This window comes from Lampetra fluviatilis, chromosome 3, assembly GCF_964198595.1.
Source record: "Lampetra fluviatilis chromosome 3, kcLamFluv1.1, whole genome shotgun sequence".
Taxonomy (NCBI): Eukaryota; Metazoa; Chordata; class Hyperoartia; order Petromyzontiformes; family Petromyzontidae; genus Lampetra; species Lampetra fluviatilis.
This window is the reverse complement of record NC_136277.1, coordinates 13836570-13855172: the sequence shown is the minus strand read 5'-3', so window position 1 is coordinate 13855172 and position 18603 is coordinate 13836570. Positions and strand designations below refer to the sequence as shown.

Here is an 18603-nt window from a genome sequence, read left to right as displayed (position 1 = left end):
CCCCCCTGTAGTATGTGTTAATTTCCTCGCCCAGGTAGAGCGAAGGTCGTGGATGCGATCCCGACCCTGACGCCTGCTGAGTATTTTGGAGTTTGCGTGTCTCTCTCTTCCTCGTGGCCGCGTGGACTTTTCTCCGGGTCCTCCCATTTTTCCCTCCACATTTAGAAACACGCTCTTCGAGTGTTTGACTGCAATACATTTGCACGTGATGATAAGGGGCCGTCCATGAATGACGTCACGCGCCTAGGGGGGGGGGGTCAGACATTTGTGACGATGTGTGACGAGGGGGGGTTTGAGAAATGTGACGTCACATCAAAATGCGCAACTTTAAATAAATACAGACAACACGTTCTACTTAATTAAATAGACTTTTTAATACATGTTTTCTCCTACAACATCAGAGTGCAGCGCCACATTAAATACGCACTACAATGACAATAGTTTAAAGCGATTTGAAGCATGTTTTTTTTTGGGGGGGGCAGAGCTTTGTGACGTCATATTTGAGGGGGGGTCTGACTTTTTGTGACGCCGTGTAACGATGGGGGGGGGGGGGAATCGTCCAAAATCGCGTGACGTCATTTAGGGACGGCATCTTACACTCCCTTTACAACAGCTGCGTCTTACAAACTGAGGCGGCGCCTAGGGGCTGCTGTCAAGTGAACGTTTCTAAAGAAGTGTCAATGTCTTGCTGTGTGACGATGCTGTTAAGAGGGAGGGTTGTGTGTAAACTGAATTGTTGGGGCCTTCTAGAATTGAAGTTTTCGTGACTGCAAGGATCCATACTCTTGGTTCTTTTGGTAAAGTCACGTAGGTAAAGAAAATAATAAATTCAATAAAAGATAAAAATAAATATAATTAAATCACGACGTTTCGATTGCAAACACAAGCAATCATCATCAGGTGTAAACACAGCAATAATTTGTATACTAAAGTGGGATAGATTCTAGGAAGCTATATAAGTCAAAGAGTGGGGAAAGATGTTATTAACCAGGTGAAAAAATGTAATTGTTCATAGTTGTCCCATCTTATTGATCGGATTCCAGTCTATTTTACCGAGTTAATTGCATCCCCAGCGTTTAGCTGTGCTGCAATTCGCTTTGGGTGCCCCCATTGGTTTTGGCTGCAGTTCGTAGCTGCTGCGTCGCCCACGCATCTCTAGTTCACTCTGCCTCTCGCTTCTGGCCCCGCCTACTTCCCCCTCCACCCGTCCATTTTCGCGTTCCCAGTTCCTGGCGTCCACGAGGCGCCCTCCCCCTCGCTCCCTATCCCCCCACCCCTCCGTTTTCATCCCCTCTTTGACTTATATAGCCTCCTGGCATCTTTCCCACTTTAGTATACATTTCTTGCTGTGGCGTTCACATCTGATGATGATTGCTTGTGTTGCAATCGAAACGTCGTGATTTAATTTTATTATTTTTTATATTTTATTTTATTTGTATGTATTATTTTCTTTACCTACGTGACTTTATCGAAAGAACCAAGAGTATGTTGGGGCCTTGTTTGGCGCATAGACAAAGTTGTGTTAATTGCTGTTATTGTGCTCCCGGTTTGATAGCAATTCTCATGATGCGCAAATGTATGGCCTTCTGTCAAATCTCCACCCATGCGTGCGCCTCACCCATCACATGCTGCAACGCGATTGGTTATCTGGAGCGTGGTAAACAACCCTTTGTGACGTCATTTATGCCCAGCGGAGTGAAAGACGAAAGCCGATCGTTGACTGTGATGTCAACAAAACGTGGCGGACGGTGCCATATCTGCAGATGCGTTTAGATTATTTAGTTGAGATGATATTCTCAGGTTTTTTCGGTAAAGTCACGTAGGTAAAACATTAAAAGTAATGAAAGTAAAATACTTTCATTACTTTTAATGTTTTACCTACGTAATGTTTTACCTACGTGACTTTACCGAAAAAACCTGAGAATATGAATCATTGCAGTCACGAAAGCTTCAAATCTAGAATTAGTTGAGATGAGTTGGCTGCTCTACATTTCCACACGATAAGGCACTTCGTTGAGCTATAATTTGTGGCCAGGGCGCTTCTGAAAAAGAGCGAATAGCTCAGTGGGCTTTACCTGGTAAATAAAATAGTTTTTTTCAGATGCATGGATATCATATACCTTGTTTATGAGGTTTACCAAGTCACTTTTTTACAACATTTTTCGTTCTCTGCTCACACATAGGTGTCGGTGGAGCGCCACCGTTTTCTCGGATTACAGTATTGGTGAGTCGATCTTAGCTTTCCAGAGAACTTTTTGTAGACAGACGTGTACCTGGAATACAGAGACTGAACCAAGACAGACTGGGCGTAGTTCAATTTCCAGCAGTATTTGTGAGATTCAAGCTTTTAGAGAACAATGCTTGGTGGCGCTGTTGTCGGTGTTGATTGTAAGAGGTTGCAGGGACGTAGACATCAAGCCTGTGATGGTCTTGTACAGCTGAACCTCGGTGCCATCGTTGGTCTGAGTGATAGCACGCTCAGCGCCGCATCGACATGATACCTGCAGGGCCGGTCAGAAGCAGTTTGCATCAAAGGGCTCCCACGAATGGCGTTCACAAGTCTCGTACATCAGCGCAGCAGACGGCTCAAGGTTTATGGACGACTGCACAAGTCGGTGGTCAAAGCTACGATTTGGGCCCCCCTTGACAACCATCATGAGATACATTTTCAACAACAGTGTAAAAAAATAAAAACGCATTAAAACGCGGTTTAAATATAAATGTGCATTAAAAAAAACAATCTTTAAATTACGTCCCACGTTTTTATTTTCATTTAATTCAAATAAAATATTAGGGACCCCCCCCCCCTTCCCACCTGACCGATCGCCGCGCCCCACCCCACGATTGCTTTGTCGCCGATGACCGGGCGCTCGACGATTGCTCTGTCGCCGATGACGGAGCGCTCGACCATTGCTTTGTCGCCGATGACGGAGCGCTCGACGATTGCTCTGTCGCCGATAACGGAGCGCTCGATGATTGCTCTGTTGCCGATGACGTTCTCGCGAATCAGCCGGCGCGTCGATAAGGAACTCGAGCCCCTCACCACCAACGTCAGCTTCCCGCGTGTTAATGTTAATTGCCTTCGCTATTGTTACTTTTAATATTGTCGTTATTAAGCGTCGCTCGTTTTTCTCGCTTGCCCAAAGAATACATTCAGTCAACGTTAATACAGAAAAAAACAACAACAGCGAATTTATCTCGCTGCGGGCCGGAGTGGGTGAGTTTTGCGATGTTTATTGGCGTTCTAAGCGGACGTTACCTAGGCCTGAGGCCTGCTAGTACGGTTGAGTAATAACACAATTAAACATTGACAACGATAATAATACTAATTATCAGCCGTGCTCTCTATATATAAACTGCTGAGTTAAAGTCTTCCTCTGGTCGTTGCTATATCCTGCAGATGTTAATACCGACACAATTAGCCGATGTTATAGCCGCTGTTATACAATGTATATCCTGTTAAGGGTTATTGTCCGAAACGTCGCCTATATATGCTTGTGTTTTTAAGGCAGCGTTGTTGAGGAATGTATTGCCTTTTGTATGTGCTTGTGCACCATTGCCAACGAAAGTTAAAAATATATTTATACCGGAGGAATCCGATGAGCTATAAAGCAATATTTTTTCACGTCTCAGGGGCACTGGGTCATAAAGTTACAACAAACAAGACTGAAATACGATAAGAGTGCAAGGTATATAAAAGGTAAATACATCGCTTAAAGTATATGCAAATAAAACTAAACAATATACTGGGTGTTTTAAAAATATGGACCCGATTTCAAAACAGTATTGCTTTGAAATTGGGTCCATCTTTTTGAAACACCCTGTATATTTTTATCTTACCAGGTAAAACCTAGCGCTAAGCTATTAGCTTTTGTGTGGTGGTTTTTAGTGGCTAAGTTAATTTGTTTTTCTTCAAAAATCTAAATATTTCTACTAGAGGAATCTGATGAGCTATGAAGCTCTTTCACAAACGTCAGAGGGTGATGTTTAATGATGTCACGGAATTTCAGCGTATGTTAGGGGATGTGACGATGCAATGATTATCCATAATAGAGGTTTTTTGGGGTTTGATCGCGTAAATATAAATGTGTCGTTAAACCCACCACCGACAGCCTATTAGTAAAGGTTTGTCACGTAAACAGAACGTGGCAATTCATTACTAATTAAGCACATCGGTGTGTTGGAGAGTAAAATTCACAACATTTACAATTCGAGTACGACGTTTTGCCAGTGATTACAACTAGCATCATCAGGTAATATAAATGCGTCGTTAAACCTGCCACCACCACCCAACACAGCCAATTAGTAATGGGTTGTCACGTAAACAAAACGTGCCAATTTGTTACTAGTACAGCATGCCGGTTGTGTGTTGGAGAGTACAATGCAATGATTAATCACGTGTTTTTTGCCTTTTTTTAACAGTCAATGTGATGTTTATAACTTTGGGATTTCCTGATTAACGCATTACAATTCCTGTTGTCGGCATCACATGCACACCTATTTTTGTACGCAGCTACAGGTACTCTACTTACGAACGAGTTAGGTTCCAGAGGTCTTGTTCATAAGTCGATTTGTTCGTAAGTCCCAACTTTACCCCTGACGATTCCAAACGTGTTGTACGGCATGTACACTAAACACGGGGAATGGCTTTAAAAATGGTATAATCTGTAGATGTAGATGTCATTGGTTCTTCACTTTCTGCAGATGTAGATGCCACTTTCTTCACATTCTGTAGATGTAGATGCCACTGGTTCTTCACATTCTGCAGATACCACTGTTTATTCATGTTCTGTAGATGTAGATTCCAGTGGTTCTTTATTATCTGTAGATGCTGCTGGTTCTTCACGTTCTACAGATGTAGATGCCACCGCCGCCATCTATCGCGCGGCAGTTGATCTTACGACTCTCGGTCCAAACAGGCAACTGGACGTACTTACCAAGTTTGTTTGTATCTCTGAAAGTTTGTAAGTAAAATTTTCGAAAGTAGAAGGGTCCCTCATAGGACCTGCTTTGCCAGTACCAAAATATGACAATAAGTTTTCCCCTTTCATCTGGAAACAAAACTAAATAGGAGTCCCTGTACTTCGCTCGGCTTGGATTATTGCATCGCATGATCGGTGCAAGATGGCAACGGGCTTGAGGAGGCCTTCATCTAACGGTGGATAGATCTGGGCCGATGCGAGCTTTTGAACAATGACAGTAAAATAAAATATATTTATTACTAGCAGGAAGTACCCGGCGTTGCCCAGGGGAAAATATATTTCAAAACTTGCTTTCTCTTAAAAACGTAACATTCATACACAAATACTAAGTTATTGTGAATGCCCAGCATTCTGTTTGTCCATTTGTCCGTCAACAAAATGATAAGAGGCTTGCAGAAGTCCTGAATCAAAAAGAAATAGAAAGTGGGGTGTAAATAGTTGATCTTAAAGGTTTCCAAAAATTGTCGACCCCCCCCCCCTCAAAAAATATTTTTACCTCCTCATAGGCATTTATACCTACACACCCTACATTCAATAGTGAGTAGTATCGAGTGATTCTAGTAGTATCTGGCTCTACAGTAGTATCTACTGACTATAGTAGTATCTATTGACTATATTAGTATCTACTGACTCTAGTCGTACCTGCTGACTGTGGTTGGAGCTACTGATTGTAGTAGTACCTACTGATTCTACAGTATAGTAGTCGACTGTACAGTAGTATCCACTGACTATGGTAGTAACTAGCAGTATCTGCTGACTATAGCAGTATCAGCTGACTATAGTAGTATCAACCAACTCTATTGTAGTAACTACTGACTCTAAAGTATCTAATGACTAGTAGTATCTACTGATTCTATAATAGTATCCACTGACTATAGTAGTAACTACTAACTCTATAGTAGTATCTGCTGACTATAGCAGTATCTACTGACGCTATAGTCATATCTACTGATTCTGCAGCAGTATATACTGACATGAGTAGTATCTACCGACTCTACGGTAGTATCTACTGACTCTATAGTGGTATCTACCGACTTTAGTCGTATATATCGACTCTATAGTAGTATTCTAGATTTTAAGTTTTCGTGACTGCAGGGATCCATACTCTTTGGTTCTTTCGGTAAAGTCACTTAGGTATAAAATAAATTAAATCACGACGTTTTGATTGCAACACAAGCAATCATCATCAGGTGGGAAAACTACAGCAAGTAATTTTTTTTGCTGAAGTGGGAGAGAGAGTTGCCGTGGTAAGAGGTTATATAGGTAAGAAAGGGGGAGGAGCAAGGGAGGAGAGGGAGGGGTGGGGGTGTGGGGTAGGGGGAGGGCGAGCGCTGCGTGATGTAGTAGTACCTGGCAGATATGATAGACGACAACGACTACAAAGCAGTTAGGGTTTTACCTGGTTAATAACATACTTCCAATGATTGCTCAATTTGTATCCATCTTCTCGGTTGAAGTTATGTTTATATATCTGGATGGCTTTATGAACAAACCTTTGATAGTAGCCCGAAGGTTTGCAGAGTACCTTGGTCTCGGAAAAAACAATATCACTCTAGCCCACAGCGTTATAACAATGGTCAGCCACGGCCATTGTTATATCTACCGACTCTACAGTAGTAGCTACTGACTCTACAGTAGTATCTAGTGACCACAGTAGTATCTACTGACTCTATAGCAGTAACTACTGACGCTACAGTAGTATCTATAACTCTAAAGTATCTTCTGACTCTACAGTAGTATCTACTGATTATAGCAGTATCTACCCACTCTACAGTAGTATCTACTGACTCTATAGTAGTAGCTACTGACTCTTCAGTAGTATCTAGTGACCACAGTAGTATCTACTGACTATAGCAGTAACTACTGACGCTACAGTAGTATCTATAACTTTAAAGTAGTATCTACCGACCCTACCGTAGTATCTACTGACTCCAGTAGTATCTACCAACTCTACAGTAGTTTCTACTGACTATAGTCATATCTATCGACTCTACAGTAGTATGTACCAACTCTATAGTCGTAACTATGGTAGTATCTAGTGACGACAATATCTTCTGACTGTTGTAGTATCTAGTGACTCTATAGCAGTACATACTGACTACAGTAGTACCTCCTGAGTACAGTAGTACCTACTGACTCTACAGTAGTATAGACAACTATGGAGCATTGCACAGGTGAGTCAGGGAATGCCGTGGTGTGGCCTAGTCCCACAGAGTCTCGCCGGCCTCGGCTAGATTGCCCAGCCGGCCGAGGTGGCATCTTGGCTGGCTGGGGCTGGGCTGCTACCCCCCCCACCATCCCCCGGCTGCTGTACAGTAGTACCTACCGACTTTACAGTAGTATCTAACGACTCTATATTAGTAACTGCACACATTGCGGTGGGGGGGGACATCACACTGTTGAGAATTTACCTCAGTGTTGTGCTTCTGTATTTTTTTCTTCGCCTTTTTAACGCGAGGAGAACCTCTCTCCCATCGCCGCTGAGCGAGCTGGTGTGCATTGCTAGGGGCAACCGCGAGTCAGCGTTTCCGCACATGCACAGATGTGTGCTTTGGTGCCGCGATCAGCTTAATATAAAGTGTGATTTAATTAGTTAAAATTTGACGGAGGTGAAAAACAAAGGGCTTTTTCGTCTGGGGGCTTAGTGTGTTGTATCTGTGTACTTTGTTGAAACGTAAATCCAACAGTTTGTCAGTTAAAAGCGTCGCAAGGCGTGTGCGCAGACATATAGACACAGACAGACAGACAAAAAAATACTTTTATAGGTAAGATAAAGCGAATCGCAGTATATTTGCACAAATACGTGCGGTTGTCAAAGTAGCAAATTGAGTGTGGAGCTGCACTCGTCTTTATTGGCGGGCCCTGTCTCAGGGCAGGGCTGTTCCCGTCCATAGGACGATCACTATTGACTTGTCACCCACTCTAATGTTATGGTCTTGCATTAAGATGTTTGGGCAGCTCCGTTAATGAGCAACGTACAGTAGACACTTGATTATCCACGCGAATGACTGGGAGGACGGTCGCAAATTCAAAATCGCGATAATCCAAAAATAGCCATTTTCCTTGGATCTCTATGCCAAACGCCACTAAATTAGGTATAAATTATGTTTAAGTTAAGAAAATTTAGTTTGTTACTTAACAAAACAAATGTGGAATAAAAGAAAGTATTGATGCGCGTGATCAGTGATAACACTTTCCTGCTCCCATGCAGAAGACTCGGCCCATTAAGTGGATAGCAGCAGAGCTACGCCAATCAAAATCAATCCAACTCCGCCCACTGTTGTAAAGATATACAACTACTGTACTGTAGAGGCGATTATGTGGATTACGGTTTAATTGCAGCACATAATTGTTCGGTTTAAGCTAGAGACTTGTAATACACATTTTCAAGAATAACAATTTATAACTGTTTTTAAATAATTAATTTGGGCTTAAGGGAAAATCTATGAGTTACTAATTTATGTCAAAATCTCAGGTGCACGGTTAATCTGCAAATTGGATAAACCGAACGCGGGTAATCAAAAGTCTACTGTACATCAATCAACGTATGCCCCGGGTTTTACAGGTGACAGGCGTGGGCGATGGAATGTGACCGAGTTGTCTTGGCCTTGAGCCCAATTCTCACGCACAGCCCTTTCATCAATCCATTGCTGGATGAGGGCAGTCCCATGCCGTGTCCAATATGCAAAAATCCATGTAATGCCTCATTTCACGCGAGCTGAATTCATCGCTCTGTTTCTCAGGCACGTTCTCTTAAGACGTCCTGTCAGATATGTTGCCTTCTTTAGCTCAACAACCAGCCATCATCCCTTCTAATGACTTGCTCTGCCCACACCAGGCACCAGGGTGAGGGTCTTCCAGGCTGAAGGTGCAGGTAGAGAATCAACGAGGTCCAGTTTTTTCTATCGTGGTGTGTGAACGCATGTCCATGAATACCAAGCAACTGCCAACAACATAGTGCTTGGATTTGGAATCATCATCATCACGATGCATGGGTAGATAACCATAGTTGTCCACTGCACATTTTGTCATTTGTTTTCTAATTACCTCTGTCTTGTGCCAATATGCTCAAGGTAGTGCCACATCTTTCTGGCACCAATCTCTTTATGTCGTCGTCAAGCCATTCTCTTTCCGGTTACTTCCATTTTTCCGAGCAACACACTTTAAAATTTTCCCCTGGTGACCATCCTACATGTGTTCAATAGATAATAACTAATAATTGTATTGCATTGAGCAAGGTCATAGCAGCTTGGAAAAAGAGACGATGGGATTTAATTCCAATGTCCAGCAACATGATTAAAGAAATTCCACATTCGTATGCTGGGGCCAGTCTTTCCTGAGGAAATAATATTCATCTGATAACATGTCGCTGAAATGTTAACCGTTGCTCGCATTCTACTTCCTTCCCTCCAGGTCTTTTAAAAAATGGCATGTGCTGCCACTGCTTCCTGGAGCGAGGACTTCCCGGCATGGCTGGAGGCGCAGGGTGTGAACCCGGAGGTGGCCCAGGCCATGGACTCGGAGCTGGGCATCCGGGACTACGGGGTCCTGCGCGCCTGCGTCGGGGACGGCCTCGTGCGGGCTGAGTTATTGGCCACGGCACGCGACCGCCTGCCCTTCGGCTTCTACGCCGTGCTGCGGCAGGTGGTGAAGGCCCTTCAGGGCGCCGAGCACCACGACGGCGAGACGACGGCGCAATCCGAAACAGCTGCTCTACGCATGGACCTGGTTCTAAGCAGCTTGGTGGATGTGCTGGTCACGCTCTTTGGTGGCCTTAGCCGGGAGCTGTCAATGTCTATGGAGAAGCTGGGCTCCATGGACGTCGCATATGTGGGGGGTTTGTCTACGCCGAGCAGCAGCGGAGGCACAAAGTACAGACCGCCTGAGGGTGATCATCTCGCGGCAAAGCTGCCCAATGATTATTCAAACCACAGTAAGTGTTGCTTCTGCTCAAAGAGCTCTGCAGTCCATTTGGTTTTGCGAAGCAGAACAATTATGCTTTGACTTCTAAATTCCTTTGTTTTTCCCACTCATGTGGGCTTTGCCATTCTGGTTCTATCGTTCCACTCATTCAAGTCCTGGGCCACATCCACTTCAGAGTTCTTCAGATCCTGGTTCAGCACTTCGAACCACCTCTTTATCTAGGCCTGCCTCTCGGTGTTCGTTCTGCTGCTCCCATGTTCCTGGTGCTTCCCATGCGCTTAGGGGTGACACATGGTGTGAACCATTGCACTGCTATCACATGCGTGCGTCTGTTTTCCATCGCACAAACTCACAGTTTCCTGGCACAATCGCTATACATGCTGTTACGTATTCAATTTAAATATCGTATACAAATTGATATTTTTTACGAAACGTGAAAATTCCCCGTACACATCGTGATCTAGAGCGCTGTTTGTGATGCATGTAAAGGGAATCCGTTCCACCGGTGAAGGTTAACACACGTGTCCTGTTTCCTGCTACACTCAGATGACACATCCGAGTTCACAAACGCCGAGGACGAACCGCCGTCGGCAGTCGAGGAGTTTGAGGAGCGCGACTTTAACGGGGAATCCGGTGGGTGCGAGGTCATGGCGTTGCCGGTGATTTTTCTTTCAGCCGAAGGTTGCCACCTTGTTCTGGTTTTCTCAGAATCACCCACTCTTGTGATGTTACTAATGTTATATCACCATACCTGTCAACCCCTTATCAGTGCCTGCCTTATTACAGACCAATTCAGACCGTATTGGTCACCCTGTGTCCTTATGAATCTCAACGTTCATCCGACAAAGTCCAATCACAAGGGAGAAACACAAGCAAATGTACAACAAATATTTTTGCCCGTATTGAATTTTCCTGTACAAGAATACGGATAAACTGTATGGGTTTACAGGTATGCATGACTTGTGATGTAACATTAAAAGTACTGGATTTTGTTAATTGCATAATAATGCACCACTCAAGAAAATGCATTTTAAAAAGGGAAGAACATGTAGCTTGGTCTCTGATGGTGTATGTAGGCAATGGCCAGATTCATCAGTTTCTAATGTACTTTCTAGGCACTGTGGCGAGATGTTAACTACCTCGCCCGGGATACAGGAGGTCATGGGTTCGATTCCGACCCTGACACATGTATATTTGGAGTTTGCATGTTCTTCCTGTGGTCGCGTGGATTTTTCTCCGGGTCCTCAGGTTTTACCTCCACATATATAAACATGGGCTTAAGAGTATTTGGCTGCTATAAATGTCCACGTGATAAGCCAATTTATTGAGCTATCATTTGTGATGGCCAGGTCGTTTCTGAAAAAGAGCTGTATAGCTCAGTGGGCCTTACCTTTCCCGCATCTCCGATTAGCGCCATTGGCTACGTACGGTGCGAAAGAAGTTCAACATACATACATAACCTTGTAAAATCAAAATTGTTTGATAGTGTAGTTTGATGTAAATAGCACGCATGGGATCGCTTTGTGACGCAGTGCTACCGGTTGCTGTCTCGGCAGGAGAGGTGCCGGAGGCATCAACGGGCGGCGTGGCTACAGGAATTAGGTCGGTGGAGACAGGAGTCACCGACCAGCGCTCGTGGTACGGGGTGAAGATGGAGGCATGCGAAGGTGACGCCGCGTGGCACTAACGTGTCAATTTTTTTCTGAATAATCCTACGTGATCAGTCAATGACTGGATGGAGGCCTTTCCAAGCCCATCACCATCTCTCGCGAAAACCTATGATGTAATGGTCCACGTAACACACATACAAGGGCTCATTTAATTGCTGCATCTTCTCTGTGTACATCCTCTCGGCATGTTCGCTTTTGTTATGCTCGCCAAATGGCCACCGTCGCTTCTCGTGACGCGCCCTGCAGATTATCACGATGTCTTTCAACTTGCATCTGTTTTCTAATCGACGTTTTCCTCTTGTGTATATATGTAGAACGTTTTTTCGCACCGTACATAGCCAACCCTGCTCATCGGAGGTGTGGGGGAATGACAACTAACTAAACACAAAAAGTAGTTCCAAAGAAATTATTTTTCGATTTAAAAGTGCGTTGCTCTAGTGGCTTCCTATTATCGAATGGAAGAGCATTTCAGACGTCTTTGTTTGATTGTAAGCCAAAAGCCGCTGCTATGAGGATGACCCGAGTTCACATGATAGTTTATGCTCCTTCACAAGATCAGCAAGGTATTGTCGTTCATTTGTGGCAAGCACTTTGTGTGTAATGAGCGTGACCTTATAATCTTTTCATTCGGCAACCAGAAGGCAATGCAGCTCAGCGAGAACCGGACGGACATGGCCGGATCTTGCCAGTATCCGTCACGACACGTGCCAAATAATTTTGTACAGTTCAGATTTTTCTATGTGGTCCACCCCGCGATTTGCTTCTGTGGGGAGTTTCTCACCCACCTTTGATGCCCACGCTGATCTCGGCACAGACGATGGTGATGATGGCAGGCCGACGGTTCTCGCTGCAACTGTCGGTTGCAGATGAGCGAAGTACGTCGGCGGCGTCGGCGGCAGTGGAGTCGACGGCGCATCCGCCGTCTCGACGGGGTGCGGAGGGTGGCAGCCGGCGTCTGTCGTGGGGGGAGCCGGGGCATCGGATGGACGCCGCGCCCCTCAACGCCCCCGCGGAATCGGTCGGCGGCAAGGGTGGGGGCTTTGGCCTGGCGAGGGGTGAGCATCTGCGTTGTTTTAGTCGGCCGGTTTTGTGTTTTACATGTGTATGCATGTTTGGACTTTGGACTGGAACATTTCAGAGGACGTTATGTAAATGGATACAAAAACTAATCTTACATGGCCTCGAACAAAACACGAAAACAATATATATAAAAAACAAGTTAAATAATTACAAATATATATGTAAAGAAGGTATAAATACACTCGGCGTGTGTCTATGCACAAGCACCGTATGTATGCATGTTGAACTTCTTTTGCACCGTACGTAGCCAATTGTGCTAATTGGTGGGTGTGCGGGGGGAGCGTGCAATTCGAGCAGCATTTATTTCAAGACAAGCAAAATTCTGGACCAGAGTCTGTAAGCTTGACTCATGATGTGTAGTTGTGTGTGAGTATGTTGAACTTATTTAGCACTGTACGTAGCCAACCGTGCTAATTCGAGGGGCATGGGGAAGGACAACAAACTAAACACAAAAAGCAGTTGTAAAGATATTCGTTTTTAATCTAGATGATTTAAAAGTGCATAGCTCCAGTGGCTTCCTGATAGTGGAAGGAGGAGCTTTCCAGACGGCCACAGACTTGTCTGTGAAGTCTGTTTCGGAGTTTTAATGGTAGTCTTCATTCTGTTGGCGACAAACCCATGAAATATTAGTTAAATCTTAGTGTATGAATTTCGTTTTGGTCATCGCCTTTGTCGAGTCGACTAAAGCAGTCAAACGTTTAGTCCATTCACTTGTTAAACGTTGGTGTGAGTGGTGCACACTTTTTTCCTCCACTTCTCTAACATCGTCAGGTCGGCCCATAGATTGAACTCTGGAAATCTTTTCACATCTATATAGCCATTTCACGTGTTTGGTCTTTCTCGGTGCACTGCAGTCTCTAATAATGTTAATGAAATTATCTCAAACTCGTTTGTTTCGTCTCATCATTCACGGTACGGTGGGAAGTTGACGTAGTCTTTGTCGCACTCTGATTTTCGTCCACTCAGTCATTGCTGACTACAATAAAAAAAACATTTCCGTCAGCAAACTTCGTTCACAAAATTAACGCAAGGGATGCATTGCGTCCGAGATGACATCCGTCGAGACGTTGGAGCGAAGCGATCAGTGTTTTTGTCCAGATGCTCGACATATTTTTGCATTGCAGGGTCATGAGAGGTGGCGCCAGCGGCCTTGGAGGTGCCTTCATCCTCCAGTGGATTGATCATGGCTCATGAAGATGATGGCAGGGGGAGAGTCTAGTCCAGACAGCGCACGGTTGTGGCGAGAATGTAATGGGGGTGTTGAGCAATCAATTCAGTAAATCGGTGTCTCCTCGAATTTACCGAGGGCATCCATTGAGGTCTGTTGTCTCTACATTCTGTTTAGATGTACGGCCCTTTTGTCAATCAACTGATGCATCGTGAGTGGTCATTATTTAACCATACGCTGGTTAGTTCAGGTTGATGAAGACAGGGAGCATAGACATGACGGAAATGGATATTTCTCCACTTTGCTTTGCTGTCCGCTGTGTAGCACAGCCACTAGGCTGGCTTTGGTACCATCCAGGCTCAAACCTGCTTGGCTTCCGAGATCTGACGAGATCATCGGCGTATTAATCTCCCTTGTAAATAATACATTTTGCAATAAAATGGATTATGGGAACTGTAATAATGGGGAGTAATTCTCTGTTGAATGTTGTAGGTGAAGCATCATCGCTGGAGTTTGCGCCGGGAGGAGACGAGGGCAACCACCCCAGCTGGCAGGGGCCGGGAGACCCAGTGGCAGTGGCAACGACCAGCACGCAGCACGCAGGCAAGAGCACAGAGACACACGGAGACACGGAGACACACACGGGAATGAGCGGGGACACGTAGAGACATGCGGAGACATGTGGAGACACATGGGAACGGCACTGCGAAAGGCGGGGATATGCGGGGACATGCAGCTAACATGGACACAAGAGGAGATGAAGAGACCCCCAAGAGATTCCCTGAGAGACACAGACTCGCACAGCAAACTGGAACATGGAGAAACACGCATAGACATACAGAAAACTGGAACAATATCGAGACACATAGAATACTGAGTCACATAGAGACCCATGGCGATGTACAGTCAACACGGAGATATGTATGGGATATACAGCGCACCGGGACATATGAGGAGATGTAGAGACACGTGATGCCCTGAGACGCACGGGGACTGGTAGAGACAACGCACAGGGACTGGTAGAAACAACGCACAGGGACTGGTAGAGACAACGCACAGCAGGCTGAGACACAGATGCGCAGAGTGCACTGGCAAACGCATAAAATGCATAGGGTATACATGTGGAGACACAGGAGATGGGGACACACAGGGACATGGAGCAGGTGAACCACGTGAACATGCAGAATACGTAGATATTTGTGCATTGCTGTCAAATTTTCTGCGGTATATAAAGCTGGTAAACATAATACTCTCTCTTCTTATAGGGTATTTACACTCAATAGACGGGAGACCATTTATTTCTCACCATCAGCCGTGCCCGTTTTAAAACCACGAGCACATCAACACACGCGTATACTCCACTACATATACCAACAAGAAACGGTGGGCAGTTCACCTCTTTTCAGCTTTGCTACGAAGAAAGTCGTGTGACACGGTAAGCCACAAAGAGTCTCTGCTTTCGGTGGTGTGACACGAGATGTGCTGCTTGTCAGGGGTGTGATCGGGCATTGCAGTTGCATTTCATTTTTTCAGCGGTTCACAGAGCAGTGGCAGTCATAAAACAACGTTCTATTGCACCCGTGTGTGATTTTTACAGCTTTGTATTAGGCGTAGACGACATTGTTTTTATACGGGAAGAACCCGATAGGCAATGAAGCTCTTTTTCACGTGTGTCCAGGCCAACGCTGGTGTCGACAATGTTGGAATGTTGCAGAGGTAGATATGTAGATGGCTACATAAAATACTCGTGCGTAGCTTTCTGGGGAAGGCTTGTGTATGGTGGCGTTGAAATATCGTTTAAAAAATTTTTTTCCATCGTGCCACTCGTATCCTTAGCACATTTGCATCCTCACATCCATCACACACCAGAGCCTCTTCATATTGCTTCTTTTATTCTTTGAAGTGAAGATGTCTGCCCATATTTTTCACATTTTTTTGTTTTGCTGGTTTTTCGTTGCAGCATCTCTCATGTCCTTCATTGGTCACTTGCTTGCGTGGGCCTCTTTAAATAGTCCGTAGCAGATTTTAAAGCTCTGTGCTGGTAAGACGCCCTTTGTTGGCCTTGATGGATCATCGGCAAATCGCTTGGTGGTGCCATTGTGGTCAAGCGTGCGACCATCGACCTGCGTAGACGGTGACTTGTCCGCTGCGACATGTGATGCGGTGCATGACTCCCACGATGCACTGCGATTGCTTTTTAAGTCATGTGTCTTGTCTGAATGACAATCACTTAATGCTATTTCACATCTTAATCTACTTTGTTGGCCTTAGTTTGTTCTGCTCTGGAATGTTTTTGGGCGTCTTAAGAATGTATGGTTTGCAGATGCGCAGAAACTGTATATGTTGAAATTTCATTTAACTTTTTAGATGAGTTTGAGCTGTCCTGACATGTGTATAGGTATAAGACTTCCTTCCTTTGGCATTTGAAAAGCAACAGACGAGTTTATAAACGTGTGATACGTTTTTAAAAGCCATTCCACGGCAATAGGTATATGTGTGTGTGTGACTAAGCCAGAATGGGTGTTTTCAGTCACTCAACCTTTCTATTACCAATCGCCGCCAGTCACTCAAAAATCAAGCTTCAGCTTTGGCACCCAGCTCCACTAGTTTTCAACCCAAGTGGCCTTGGGAAGCCAAAGCCAACAGTTATTGCTCTGTTGACAAAAAACACTCACCGTAAGTTTTTTTTCCTTTCCATCGCTCAGTTTATTTCGTCAAACGTGCTTCCCTGCGGGTGCGCACGCGCACCAGCGCTTCAAACGAGCACTCCGGGGAACGAATCGTGCACCTGTGGAGGGGGAACTGGCTGAAGACAAAAAAAAATAACAAAACACATGAAGACACGTGGAATTTGTTATTCGGTGCTCAAAGTGCACCAAGCTCTGGGCGCAAGCATAGAACGTGGCGATCGGAAGTAATCTCCAAAAACCTCTCAAGACCGGGACGCCATGACATCACGCAAATCTGTCACCACTTGCATCGTCTGAGCACTGTGCTAAGGCTCAGGCCCAGGTCAAAGAGTCCCTGATGCCTTGCAAAGATCCCAAGCTTGACATTGCAGAGCTGCGCTTGAGTGGATGACGCCCCCATATCCTGACGTTGCACGCGATTGCAGTGGCAAGCGCCTGTCTTTATGCCTTGGCTGCGGATGTTGTTTATCTGCTTCGCGTACCAATCTTGGCGGCGATGCTCCACTTTGCATTTGAAGTGCCTCTTGGTACTTCACATTTTTTCACGGGGACTTGGCAGAGGCGCAAAATACTTCCCAGTACGGTGAAATGTCCGTCCGGTAGGAATGTCGCCCGGCAAACATTTGGCCCTGTGTGGAATATTGTGCCCGAACGCTGCTGTCTTCAAGAGACGGAAGATTTTTTGCGGCCGTCCTGATTGAGGGTCTGGTTTTTGCAAGACAGGCGTTTGGTATTTGTTGCCGAGCAACGGTTTGTTGAGGTTCCACGTGAAATCACATTTCACGAATGACCACACTGGCATGTGATTGGATGTCATTTTCAAATGTTTTAAAATCTGTATTCCATTATTTTGATGGTGCTAAAGGAATGAGGGCTTTACAACCTTTGTGACTTTGCACTGAAATTCTTAAGTAAATGCATGCGCGAAAAACCACCTCTCCGTGGTGACTTAAAACAATCGCTCCCCGGCATGCGAGCCCAAAGCGCACTTGTAGCACCACTTTGACGTCGAAATAGCTCACCTGCCGAACATCTTCATCTTCGCCAGCTGGCCGTAAAACTAAACAATCCGAGCCCTTGCTGACGAATAATCAATCAGGGGACAATAAAAGAACAAAAAAAAGTCAAACAAACTAGCCCGCGAGTTGGCGATGCACCCCGGACCGGCGGGGTCTACGCTTCTTCTAAAGTCTGTCCAATGTTGTCTCCTGTAGGGCAAGGGACGCCATTGCATTCCGGATTCATCATCCAGGAAGTGACGTCACTGCAGGTGTCCACCACCCAGCGCACTCGAGTCGCGAGGGCCACTAGGCTGCCCGCCAGGCCGGTCCTGCCGGCGAGAGGCAAACTCCAGTGCAACTCGGACGACCCATTAGTTTCGGCGGCAGCAACCGCCACCGACCCCGCCGCCACCAGCGGCACCAGAATCTCGGAGAGAGGAGCGAGGCCCTACACGGGCGCGGTGATGGCGCCCGCGCGGTGGCGGTGGCGCGGCAGGAGGGCGGGCGCCAGCATCGGTGCGAGCGGCGACGTCGGTGGAGAGCGGCGGCACACGTGCGCCCAGTGCGGCTGGCGCTTTGCGCGCTCGGACTCGCTGACGGTGCACATGCGCACGCACACGGGCGAACGGCCGCACGTGTGCGATGTGTGCGGGAAGGCGTTCTCGCACCGCTCAAACCTCAAGTCGCACCGGCTGACGCACACAGGCGAGAAGCCGTACCGCTGCCGCTCGTGCGACCGCGGCTTCACACGCTTCTCCACACTGAAAACGCACCAGCTGCGGCACGCCGAGAGGGACGTGCTGCTGCTGGCGCTCGGACGGCATGACCGTGGGAATGAGGAGGCGAGAGAGGAAAGGCGGGTTGATGAGGTGGAGGAGGAGGAGCCGTGTTCCACGTTTTATGCCGATGTCGACGTGGCGAGCATGGAAGGCGGGCAGAGGTTCGTCAGTCCGTGAGGTCGGCAGATCGAGGAATGTTTCGCTTTGGTGGGGTAAAACGGGGGGGTGCCTTCTGATTGTCCCATGGAGAGACTATTTTCTGCCAGAGCAATGTGGAATTTCGATGACTTGATCAAGAGATGAGAACTGC

The 18603-nt window shown here is 46.0% G+C and overlaps 1 protein-coding gene across 1 annotated transcript in view; it reads left to right on the top strand.

Moving 5' to 3' along the window:
• Window positions 1-2995: 2995 nt before the first annotated feature.
• The window catches only part of LOC144948443 (uncharacterized), a 41488-nt gene continuing 25880 nt past the window's right edge, over window positions 2996-18603 (top strand). The window contains exons 1-6 of the mRNA XM_078877922.1: window positions 2996-3217; window positions 9396-9915; window positions 10452-10538; window positions 11462-11572; window positions 12442-12630; window positions 14316-14426. Coding sequence (XP_078734048.1) covers window positions 9408-9915; window positions 10452-10538; window positions 11462-11572; window positions 12442-12630; window positions 14316-14426 — 1006 coding nt within the window. The 5' untranslated portion in view covers window positions 2996-3217; window positions 9396-9407. The remainder of the gene's footprint in view (window positions 3218-9395; window positions 9916-10451; window positions 10539-11461; window positions 11573-12441; window positions 12631-14315; window positions 14427-18603) is intronic.